This window comes from Pseudopipra pipra, chromosome 26, assembly GCF_036250125.1.
Source record: "Pseudopipra pipra isolate bDixPip1 chromosome 26, bDixPip1.hap1, whole genome shotgun sequence".
NCBI classification, from domain to species: Eukaryota; Metazoa; Chordata; class Aves; order Passeriformes; family Pipridae; genus Pseudopipra; species Pseudopipra pipra.
In genome coordinates, this window is record NC_087574.1 from 5124505 (window position 1) to 5137019 (window position 12515).

At 56.7% G+C, this 12515-nt stretch overlaps 1 protein-coding gene across 2 annotated transcripts in view; it reads right to left on the reverse strand.

Moving 5' to 3' along the window:
* Positions 1–12515, reverse strand: part of MLLT6 (MLLT6, PHD finger containing) — a 42786-nt gene that overhangs the window by 11666 nt on the left and 18605 nt on the right. For both annotated transcript variants that reach the window (XM_064636858.1, XM_064636856.1), the window contains exons 8-10: positions 7393–7494; positions 2289–2463; positions 919–1506 (exon numbers count right to left, since the gene is read on the reverse strand). In XM_064636858.1, coding sequence (XP_064492928.1) covers positions 919–1506; positions 2289–2463; positions 7393–7494 — 865 coding nt within the window. The remainder of the gene's footprint in view (positions 1–918; positions 1507–2288; positions 2464–7392; positions 7495–12515) is intronic.

Sequence of the window (12515 nt, forward strand, 5' to 3'; positions counted from 1 at the left end):
CGTCTGCCTTCCCCTGGCTCAGGAATGCAGTGCCCAGAGCAGGGGGAGCCCTGCCAAGAGCTCTGCACGAGAGAAGAATGGGAGAGAACGAGCAGAACAGGGCAACGAGCAAGAACAGGGGGAACACGGAGGCCTGGCAGCCTCCTCCTCTTTGAAACATCCCTTTGTTTGTTCCAGGGAGAGGCAAAAAAAAAGAAAAAATTGGCCCAAGGTTAGGGCTGTGGAAGCTGCCTGGATTCCTGCAGCTCCTTCCCTCCAGACAAACGGCCCCGGGCTCCTGGAACACAACAAAACTACCTCCCCCCCTGCAATCTGACCTAAATTGGAGCATCTGCAAACAACCCACAATAGACCGATGACAAGTTCTGCTGCCAGAACAGTGTCAAACCTCAGCCCCTCCTCTGCTGCTGCCTTAACCCCTTCCTGCCCCCTGTCCTGCCTGTCCTCACCCTGGCCTGGCTGGGGAAGGCAGCTCAGGCTGGGAACAGCTGTAAGGACGTGGATGTGGTAAGAGCAGGACGGGAGGTTTTGCTTTTAAAAGAGGGGTTAAACTTGAACCACTGAGGAGAGTCTCTAATTTGGGGTCAGACTGTGGTTGTTCTGGTTTGGCCTGTGAATATCCCTCTTTATCGAGCTGGAAATTCAGCTCTGGCTGGCTGAGGCTTTGCAGCCCTTGAGCAAAAAGGGTTTGGAGCATCCTCCCTCCCCAGCTCAGACCTGCACCCCAGCCCCAGCCCCAGCAGACCCGGAGGAGATTCCAGGCTGAAGGGCCAGGACGGAACAGGGGGAGCCCAGAGGTGGATGTTTACGGAATTCAGGGGACTGGACTCTGCAGGCAGGTCCAGACAGCAGCTAAACGTGAGGAGAAAAGGCTGGGAAAAGCAGCTGTGCACACCTGGAGCCCCAGGGGGAGCATACCTGAGCCCAGCAGCGGGGACTCCATGCTGAGGCTGGGCAGGTTCCCGGTGTGGCTGAAGGAGCGGGAGGAGTTGCCGATGCTGGAGCTCACGAGGGAGCCCCCGGAGAAGGGTGACGAGGATGTGGAGGTGGACCCAGCCAGCTGGGCCCCCAAAATCTCTTTGCTTTTCCCCCCCTTTGGCCTGCCAGGCCCGTGCTTGTTCTTCTTGCTCCCCTTGTGCTTCTTTTCCTTCAGCACCTCTCCCTCCTCCAGGCTCAGCGACGGCATCCGCTTGTGGCTGCTGCTGCTGCTGCTCCCACTGGTCCCCACCGAGGGGCCACTGGTGGGATTTGAGGCTTTGTAGTCCACGGGGGAGGCGTCCCGGGCTCTCTGCTGGCTCACAGCCGAGGTGGAGAAGCGCATGATGGACCCAAAGCCGGAGAAAATCACCTTCTGCTCGAAGACGTCGCCCTTCTGGCCCTCGTAGAGCGGGGAGCAGTGGGAGGAGGACGAGGAAGACACAGGTTTCCGGTACTTCTCGTCGTCCTGCTCGAGCTTGGGGAAGGTCACAAAGTCCTGGGAGCACTGCAAGCTGCTGCAGGAGGTACCTGGGGGGGCACAGGGGAGGCAGGGGGTGGCAGAACTCAGCCCACGAGGCCACAGGAGCACAGGGGCACAGCACAGGTCCTTCCTCCCAGTAAAGTGCCCGAGCTGAGCCATCCCTGTGACCTCCCCCCACAGCCCTTGGATGCTCCCTGGGAAGCACCAGCAGCAGGTTCATCCCCACCTGTAGTGTCTGTTCCCCCCATCCCTGCATCCCCCCTCCCATCCCTGCATCCCCCAGGAGCATCCCAGGGGATGGGACGTGACAACAGCTCGAGAAGAACCGAGCGAGGTCGGAGCAGATGGGAGCCCTGCAGGGCTCTGCCTCAAGGCTCAGGGGAGCCTGGCTGTCAGGTGTGGGCTCAGGGCTCTCCCTCAAGGCTCAGGGGAGCCTGGCTGTCAGGTGTGGGCTCAGGGCTCTCCTCTTGTGCTCCTCAACCACAACTGCAGCCTGAACCACCTACGGAGCAGAGGGCAGGTGCTGCCCAGATTGTCTGAGCACAGAATCCCCTCCCTCCTCCCTCCACTCCGACATCTGGAGCTGGTTTTCCTCACGAGCCCGTGCAGGAGGGGAGCTGGAGCACTCCTCTGCCTCCCCTCTTCCCTCTGTGCACGGAGCTGGGAGCAACCAGACTTTTCCCTTCACGGGGTTAAAGAGGTCGCCACTGGCAAGGGTTGAACAGGTGAACAGGTCTCTTTGTGCACAAAACATCACCACCATTCTCCCCCTCCTTCTCCTTCATCCCCACCCTCTTTCTTCTCCTCTCCCTCCTCCTTCCCCCCTCACCTGCAGGCTGGAAGGTCCCGCTGGATGAAGCCGAGCTGAAGCCAACAGAGCTTTTCCCGCTTCCCGTCTTCTTCCCCTTGTGGCTGCTGCCATGGCTCGAGGACTTCCTGCCTTTCACCTCCGACCTGCCGACCTCTGAGGTCTCCTTGCTCCCCTCATGGTGGCTGGTGGAGCCCTGGGCAAGGCACAGACACGGGGGGACTCACTCGAGCCAGATGTGGCCCCAGCGGGGGCTCGTTTTCCCAATTTCCCCCCAGAGCAGTAATTGCCCCCTCTGCCCACACAGGGCTGGCCAGGTCAGGTTACTCAGGAGGGAAAGGCAACATTTCCCTCTCTTGCTGCCTGGTGGCACCAGGCTTTATACTCCCCAGGGATTACCCTCATCCCGTGGAAGTGCAGGAAATTAAAGAGGGCACTGCAATCAGGGCACAGGCAGCGGAGACTCCCCGCGCCCATCAGCCCGAGTAAACTCTGAATTTGGCCAGGATTCAAACACATATTTCAGCTTCCTCTCTCAGGTGTGCTGCTCTCAGCACAGTCATCCCACCTGGGGGAACTTGCTCATCCTTGTGCTGTCACAGGAGTTTCCCAGAGCCAGCCCAGGCCTTCCCAAACCTCCGGCAGTAAATTATTCCCCCGGTGACGCCCTCAGAGCAGCATCTGACCACGCAGCAACAGATGCTCCCCAAACCCCAGATAAGCCTGCAGGAGACAGGGAAGCAAGGGGGATGAAGGGGCTGGCCAGATGCTGGGAAATCCAGGAGCTTGGGATGAGAGAGAGAAGTGTGGGAGTTCAGCAGGGGGAGAGGGGGACGGACGGAAAACCAGATTCCCTGGGGTGCTCACTCTGGGATATGAAACCTTCCCCTTCAAATCAGTTCCAAGCCAAGCCTAAGTGTTCAAAGATCACTTCTTTTACGTGTCACTGCAACCAATCAGTATTATAAATATGGCTCTACTGTGATGGCTGCAGCCCAAAACACCTGGGCATCAGTGAAAACACCTTCCCATTCCTTACGGGGAAGGCAACGGAGAAGCACAAATCCCTTCCTGCCATCCCTGGCTCCAGCTGACCTCTTCCTGGGGAGAGCTGGAGGAAAAAGGGGCTTGTAAATGCAGACTCATGAATGCCCAGATAAAAATCTATCCCTCTGGTTCCTCCCACATGGTTTAATCACTCTGCACAATGCAACAGCTGGCAGGATAACACGCACCAGATGTGCCGGGAATATGAAAGACAGGAGGAAGGGAGTGGTGGAAATTGGGGGGTGGGAGGGGGGGGAGGAGGAGGAGGAGGAGGGGGAATCTGTATTTTCTCATCACAGACTCCTGGATGTAGGAGATTAAACCTCCTTGATTTATGAGCTCAGAGGGAGCATGAAAATCTTTCCGCCTTTCCACATGTGCCTGGGGAAGGGAAAGGGGAGCAGGGTCTGGGGGCTGTGGGAAGGCCTGAGGCTGCTCTTGGAGTCACGGGAATGGGATGGTTCTCCTTCCCAAAATTCGCTGGTTTGGAGCTCAGCACAAGGTGCAGGAGGGGGGAAACCACACGAGGAGACTTGTTCCAAACCCGGAGGGTCAGGAAGGGAGCGCAGGGAGGGCAAGGGAGGGATGAATGCAAGGGGGGAAGGGGGAAAGCTGAGCTGGGAAATAAATCTTAATTGCAAAATTAAGGGAAAGAAAAAAGAGGGTAAAGAGGGGCTGAGCTGAAGGTGGGGTGTGGACACACTGAGGTGTGGGGCTGACCTGACCCCAAAGACCTCCCTGAGAGATCCCAGACACTTCGGGGCAGGATTTTCCCACCTCCTGCCAAGCTCCATCCCAGAGATTGTTTGCCAAGCAGGTCACAGCAAATGGGTCTGCAGGGTCCTACCACAAACCCTCCTCCCCACAAAGGGCCCTTCCCAGCAGAGCCTGAATTTGGGGAAGAGCCCAACCACTGCGGGACAAAGTGCAACCACACCAAACCTTCCCCTCCCTGTGCCTCGAGCTCCGTGGAGCTGCAGAACCTTCCAGAAGACACACGTGGGCTGCCAAGCACAACACAGCCTGGGCTGCAGGGGAGGGGGCTGCTGCCATCACCCCAGTATTAATTACAGTAACGAGGGCTGCAGTCCTGCCCCCTAACGAAGGGGATTCTGCAGCTCAGGGCTGGATCCCTGAGCACAAACAGAGCCTTCAATCCCTGGATCAGCTTTTCTCCAGGGGGTGGGAATCTGTGATCTGTGTGTGTGCAGAACCACCAGCATTCCATGTGCTGCACAGGGGTGTGGGGGCAGGAAAAAATGCAGGGAACCACCGAGGAAGTGAGAGGAGGAGGCAGGAGCCACGTTTGGAAAAGTCTGTTTAAAGCAGCCACGTGAAAAACGTCACCCCAAAAACCTGCTGCCCCGGCTGGGGGGTGACAGACTGATGGGGAAACTCCTGGTTCTGACTGGGAGAGGTGGGATGGGGGCACCTGGAGGGCCCAGCAGAGGTGGGCACACACCTCCTGCCCCATCCCTGCTGTCCCCCAAGGGCTGTCCCATCCCTGCTGTCCCCATCCCTGCCATCCCCCAGGGACTGTCCCCATCCCTGCCATCCCCCAGGGACTGTCCCCATCCCTGCTGTCCCCAGGGGCTGTCCCTGCTCCCTCATCCCCCCACCCTGTGCCACCGAGCAGCCCCCGAGCTCCTCCCTGGGTAATCTATTTATGGGGAATCAGAGCATCCCTGTGCCTCTGGATTGGCAGGAGCAGCTCCTCGGGGAGGCACTGATGGAACACAGAAGGGCTGGGGGAGGCTGGGGATGTGTGGGAAACACGGAGAGGCTTTGCCCTGGATTAAAGTGCTGGCGAGGGGAAGGAGGGAGGGTGTGGATGAGGAACTGCAGCAGCCCCTCAGCTGGGAGGATCAGCCTTTCCAGGCTGGATCACAGGGTCAGGGGCAGGAATTCCTGTCACCACCTGCACCATCTCTGTGTCTGAGCCACTCACAACCTTCTTCCACAACACCACAGAATCGTGGGATGGGTTGGGTTGGATGGGCAGGGACACCTTCCACCATCCCAGGTTGCTCCAAGCCCTGTCCTTGGACACTTCCAGGGCTGGGGCAGCCACAGCTTCTCTGGGCAACCTGTGCCAGGGCCTCCCCACCCTCACAGGCAGGAATTTCTTCCCAATATCCCACCTAACCCTGCTCTCTGTCAGTCTGGACCTTGCTGTGCCTCAAGGTTTTCTATTCTCCTGTGCAACGTTGCACTGGTGGAACAATCCAGAAAGCCTCACACACACCCCCCTCCCCTCCAAGGGGGCTGTTCAGGGTGGTAACAGGCTCTTAAATTTAGGATCAAATTCGATCTGGAGTGAGCACCTTTGGCAACAGAGTCTGAGCAAAAGTTTGGGATCTAGGCACAAAAAAAAAAAAAAATGCACAAAAGAGTAAAATACACTCTCCATTCTGAGGGTTAATAACAAATCCCTGGGGAAACACTAAACCCTTGTCAGCTCCAGCACAGCCACAGCAATCAGGATCTCCCCAATTTCAGCTTGCAGGGAGTTGAAAGCTGCCTGTAAAACTGAATTACACCCTTCCCTCCCTGTTTATAAAGGGCTGGCAGGACTGTGGAGGAGACAGTGGGTGATTGTCTGACAACTGCTCTCCCTGGCCAAGAGGCAGGTTTTGGGTTTCAGCTCAGCTTGAAAATAATCTTCTCAGGCCATCAGGTCCTGTCAGCTCCGTTAACCGGGTGAATCCACTGCTCCCAACAGCCAGGGCTGAGCTGCCCTCACCCCCCCCGGGGAAATCAGGGGCTCTCTGGAGCAGGGAAAGCAGGAGCAGAGCTCAGAGGTTGTTCTGCTGGAACTTTCTGCTGCTCCCAGCCTTGCCAGGGCAGCTCTGACCTACATCCCCCCCTTGGCCTCACACAAATCCTCTCCAGTCCTAACCCCAAGCCCCTGTGCTTTCACCTCCCAGCCTGTCCCTGCAGTGCTTCCCACACAGCCAGACACTGCCAGCCTGGGAATTCTCCTGCCCACCAGCCAGTCCTGCCACGGAAAGGACACCCAAGCCTTTCCAAGCAGCATTTCTGTGCACAAAGGGACGTTCCTTTGTGTCCCTTTCCCCAAAAGCACAGGTTTATTTGTTCCAGCAGGAGCCTGGCCCTTGCCCTCCTCATTTACACCAAAGAGCCCTGCCAAGGAGCTGCAGTAATTCCCATTCCCACTCCCGAGTTCAGCTCCAAAGGTCCAAGGACTGGAGTGACCCCACTTGTTCCCTGACCCTGAACAACTGCAGGGCCTTCATCTTGCTGTGTCTGGGCTGCTCCCCAGGATTTGGGGCCGTCAGGAGTGACAGAAATCCCAGGGCTGTCCCGATTTACAGCCGGGGGTGAGCCCATGTCAGCAGCAGGGAATCCCAGGGATACCCTGACACCCTGACTGTGCCACCCCCGGGCATGGAGAGGACAAACTCACTCAGGTGACACCTTCCCAGCAGGGAACTGGACTCTCTCTACGCGTCAGGAGCAGAACAGGCCCCCACACTGTGCCCCTCTGTCTGAGTTTTCCTGAAATGGAGGAGCTGAGAACCCAAGCTCCCACTGCTCCCACGGAAAAGCTGCCTCTTGGAAGCACTTGGAAGAGCTTGTGTGCTCCTGAGGTTGTCTCCTTTTTTCCCTAATAAGGGAAATTAGGAGAATAAACCAGGACAAATATAAAATGTAAGTCTAGCAAAGGGTAACACCCCTCCCCAGGCCCTGCCTTGCTGCCCCACCTGCCTGGGCTGTTCACAACGTGAGCAGCAGAAAAGGCCAAACCTTGGGTACTCATCTATTCTGTGAGAGCTTCAGGTCTGCACATCTGCTGCAAACCAGGCTGGCACTTCCAGCCCAATCCCTGGGGGGTTTCACTCCGTGATTGTGTCGTCAGTGCTGACAGAAACCAGGAGAGCTGCCTGGAAAATTCCCAAGGTGGGCGTCGAGAGCGGGAACGTGACGGGGTCGGGAACCAACACCAACGGACAAAAGCCCTTCCTGAGCTCCCCTGCCCTGCCCTGCCCCTGCCAGGGTGGTTCTCCCCATCCTCCCCCCCCAAACACTCCCATCCCAGGGGTGCCAGGGGTGGTACCTTGTCGGTGGTGACGGGCACCGGGGCCGGGGGGAGGCTGCTGGGAGGAGACTCCGGCCGCTTTTTGTGCTTCTGTTTAGGTCTCTCTTTGTCCTTCCGACTCTGGAAAAGAAATCAGAGAGCACTGGAAGGGTAACTTTCCCTCTGCTGAGAGTAACAGTTGTAAGGGAAAAGAAAGGAGGGGGTGTAGGGGTGGATTTACAACCATACATTCGTATCCCTCTTTCCTTCTCCACCCATCCACACGAGCCCGGGATCCCTTCCCCCCACAATCCCAGCTTCTGGCTGGAAGCATCCCCACTATCTCTGCCCCAGCTGCAGCCAACATCTGGAGAGCAGAATACCAACAGAAGCCCCAAATCACTTCATGGTAAGATGATAGGGAAGGACTTAACAAGCTCTGGCTGATTTCTGGAAACCTGAGCTTTGCTCTTGCCATTTCCCCAAAGGGACCCTGTGCCCCTTTGCCCTCCCTCTCTTGCCTCTTTTCCAGGGTTTCCCAGATCCACCCCGCCCAGAAAACGGGAGGACCTCGATCCCAGCACGTGCTGCACGTGCACAGGTAGAGAGAGCAGGTGGTGGGGAGCTCAGAGCCCACCCCAGAGACCCCCAGAGACCCCCTCCCCTCCCTCCCAGCAGCTGCTCTGGGTCTGGCCCCGCTGACACGACACAGACTGCTGGGTTTGGTTTGTTCATCCTCGTTTTATCCTCTCCCTGAAACGCCAGAAATGTGGGATTCTTCAAACTGCAAACCAGGGAAAAAGCCCTGGCTGGAGAAGCAGAGTCCTGCCTGCCCCTGGTTTTCTCTCCATGCCCCTGGGGAGTGGTGGAGAAGGGTGGATGGGCAGGACTTGCTCCATCACACGTTCCTGCTTCCTCCCTGCCTTCCTCATCTTCACACTCCACACTGAGCTGACACAGGAGCTTTTCCACGCCACAAATACCAGCTGAAAAAAGAGACTTTCTTCACTGGAGCTGCAGGAACTCCTGTGCCCAGTTCCAAACTTCCCAGTGGGGTCACTGGTGTGGGGACCAGGAGAGCTGCTGCTGGATAAACACCTGCACGAGATGCAGGGCTTGGAAAAATCCATCCTCCCACCTCCCAGACTTTTTCTGGGGGGAAAAAAATGCTATTTTTGTACACACTACCCTGGCATGGGTGGTTCATCCTAGAGGCTGAAGTGCCCAGCCTGGGCTGAAGGTGTGTTCAGAACAGCCACATCAGAATTCCCTGGCTCTCCAGGAAGATTCCTGATTGCTCCCTCATGCAGGAAAAGCCCTGAGGCTGCAGCTGCCAGCACATGCCAAAGTTGGGATGCTGGCAGGGAAAAGAGGCAATTCCAGCAAACATCTGAGCTGCACTGTGTGTTTTGGGGGGAGCAGAGGAGAGAGGGGAATAATTAGCTGAGGAATCAATAGAATAAACCAGAAAAAAGGGGGCAGGAGGAGGGACAGGGCAGGAGGAAGATGCTGGAGAAGGCAGGTGTGAAGTGAAGCAAAAGTGCTCCAGAAATCAGCACCTCCCAGGGTGGGTCTGGCTGAATTTCTGAGCAGGAGGGAGGCCCATGATCCTGCCACGATGCCAAGGAAGATTTCACGGGGATGAACTGGTGAAAAAAGGGAGGCAAACCCAGCCTAGAACTTCACAGCACTGCCAATATCCATCATTTTATCACAAAACTCCTGGCATTTGGAATATCTGTTAAAACTTCTGTTCCTAGAGCTACAATATTTCATAAGAATCCCTATTTTCTCCCCCCCTCCTCCTTTTTTAAATACACATTTCCAGCCTTGGCAGTGAAAGAAGGAAAGCTTGAAAATGTGATTTCTGCCAACTAAACTTGCTGAAAGACAAATTCAAATTAAATCTTTACTAAAACTCATAATGTTTTAAATACTTGGGGGCTTCTTGTGCTATAAATTCCCAGTCTCCTGGGTTTTCTGGGACAGGAAGATGGGAAAACTGTGGCCCAGCTCATTAAGCAGCTCCTCACAGACCACGTGCACACTGTTCCTGTCACAGTAATAGTTTTTAATATCTCCATCTCATTTTACAAATGGGGAAAACAGGGCATGCAGGATGAGAGGATTTCACAGAAAGCCATCCATAAATTCAGAGGGAAAGTCAGGGATCACGTGGACACACATTCACCACCTTTCCCAGGTGCTGCCAGGAATGGAAACCAGGAGCCAGACACCTCATCAGGGCACCTCTTGCCAAGCAACTTGCACAGACCTTAAACTTTCTGAACACCACAGAGCTCATCCTCTCGTTTGCAGCCCCCTGAATCCCAAAGGGATTCCCACGAGGAAGCTGCAACAGGAGGGAGCAGGAGGCACTGAGTGATTTAATGCCACATGTCGTGGGCAGGATGAGCCAAGGCAGAGCCAAACCACTCTGGGGGAGGACAGTGAACCCACACACGTGTGGGGGAAGGCAGGAATGTCCTGCCTGTCACGACAGTGATGCATAAACCCCTTTTCCCCCCCGATTTCACCACCAAACTCACACCCTCCAGCTTCAAAATCCTGGCCTGGAAAAGCTCCCTTTGCTGCCAGCACAGAGCTGGCTCTATATGGGGGTGGGTACATCTGTCTGTGTCCTGCAGGAACCCTGCCTGCACAACAGGGACCAGATTTCTGGGATGCCTCAGCTCCCAGATTTCTGGGATGCCTCAGCTCCCAGATTTCTGGGATGCCTCAGCTCCCGTTCAGACCCTCCGATAAATGATCAGGTTTTTAAAAAAAAAAAAAAAAAAGAAAAAAAAGATCTAAACGTTGGGGATTGAGCCCTTTTGAAGCTCTGGCCTCGACTGCACGTGCTGAGCAACTGCACTCAAACTGTTTGGGAAAATCTGTCCCCCAGAGCCCAAGCTCTGCTCTGCTCTGCTCCGGGGGCTGCTCCGAACCAGAAGCACCACACACACCTTGCTCCTCCACGGGCTTCCCAAGCACCTCTCCCCTTCCACACACGTCCTCTCCAGGCTCTCCCTGCCATTTCTGCTCAGAACCCACAGGACTGGGCACCCAGGAGCTCTCTGGGCTTGAGCTTTGCCCAGCCTGGGTGCCCCACTGCCTTTGCACGCTCGTGTGCCCCCCTCCAGTTCATCTCTGACACCTCTGGGTGCTCAAAAGGCAACAGGATCCGGTGAATTCTTCAGTATTCCTGGAGAAATGCAGTGGCCTGTGTTCAAACAGGCAGGACAGCCAATTCTGTCACCCCGTGGGTGGGGTTGGGCTGCCCCCAGACCACGGCGCTGGTGGGAAGGTGACGGTGCCTGTCATGGCCATGGCACTGAGAGCTGGGCTGCTCATCCCTCCTGGACACCTGACAGACCCTCACCCAGCCCAGGGGCTTTGAAACCTGTGGGTTCTCCCTCCAGGAACCAGAAAGCTCCAAAAGCTTCCTGCAGGAGCCGCCGAGAGGGGAGGGCAAGGTGAGAGGGGGAACCGGCACTTGGGTCCCCTTTTGGTCCCCACCTTGTCTCCCTGGCACAGAGGTGCCAGGAAACTTCAACATAAACCACAGGCAAGAGCCAGGCCTGCCTGAAGGAGGAATCAGGGGAGGAGGAGGAGGAAGGAGAGAAGAGGAAACCTCTCACCACCCCCATCCCACCTTTGCCAGCCCAGCCCTACCTTGCAGCCGCCCGGCGTTCCCCGCGGAAGAGCTGCGGGCTGCAGGGAACGGCAACCTGCCCCCAGCACCAAACCTCACGGAAAACAACCTCTCCCCGTGCAGGATTGAGCAGCTGGGGCTTGGCATGTGGGCACGGAGCGGGGCAGCCCCGCGGCGGGGGGAGCGCGGCCGCATCGGGGGCGGGACGGCGACACAAAACCCCCCTTTGGAGCTCCCCGGAGCAGGAGGGACCAAACGGGAGCTCCCGCTGCCAAAAAGGGGCCGGGAGCAGCTCCTCCACCTCCGGCTCCCCTTCCCAGAGCCCCCCTTCTCTTCTCATCTGCTGGACACCAGCAATTGGATCGTTCAAAGGAGATTGGGCAGAGGGAAGGAGAGAGGGAAGAGCCGGGAGCTGGGAAGAGCCAAGTGGGCTCTGCTCCCTCCCTCCCTCTTTCCCAGGCTCTCTGAACTCCCACACCCGGAGGAGGAGGAGGAGGAGGAGGAGGAGGAGGAGGAGGAGGAGGAGGAGGAGGGCTGGCTCCCGGCTGCAGCCACGGCAACAGCAGTGAGGAGGAAGGCAGCACGGGACAGAGGGACACGAGGGATCTCCCTGTGACCTCACTGTACCCGGGGCCGTGCCAAGGGCTTTGTGGCTTTGCCTTAAAACACCCTCCAAGTGTGTGAGAGTTTTCCAGCAGGACACACAGCCAGCCCTCCCCAGGCTCTGTGTGCTCCCAACAAACCCATGCAAGCAGCCACTGGGGAAAAACATCCCTTTGCCCTCTGTGCCTGGGTGGACACAGAATTCCAGGGCAGACCTCTGTCACCAGCCCCTCGGAGACCCACTGGGGTTAGATTTCAGCACAGGTTGCCCAGAGAAGCTGTGGCTGCCCCTGGATCCCTGGAAGTGCCCAAGGACAGGTTGGACAGGGTTTGGAGCAACCTGGGCTAGTGGGAGGTGTCCCTGCCCATGGCAGGGGTGGCACTGGGTGGGCTTTAAGGTCCCTTCCAACCCAAACCATTCCATGATTCCATAAGTGCCTCCCTCCTTCCTGTGTTCCTGGACAGGGAGTTTTCATCTCCCTGCAGTGTTCCATTATCCCAATTACAAGCTGATTGATTTTACTTAGGGATTCCAGGTGTTCCCTAAGAACAACACCAGACAAGTGTCTCCCTCCAAAAACACACTGGGATTGGGACATGCCCAAAAAACACAGCAGTGCCTGTGCTCCTGCCTGCTCCTGGAGGGGCAAATTTCATTTTCAAGGCCTGTGGCAACTTTTTCAAGCAGACAAAATAGGTGACAGAACATCTGTGCTCCATTCGTGCCCCGTGTGCGTCATCCCTGGTATTTAGCTATTGTTTCTCTTCTGTTTTCAAGTCCTTCTTTTTTTAAAACAAACCAATCCTGCAAAGGCTCCCACAGAGCACACACACACTGCAATACCAGCCCCAAAGAAATAAAGAAAATAAGGCCTGAGGAAAACCCAGAGGCTGCAGCTTTCCC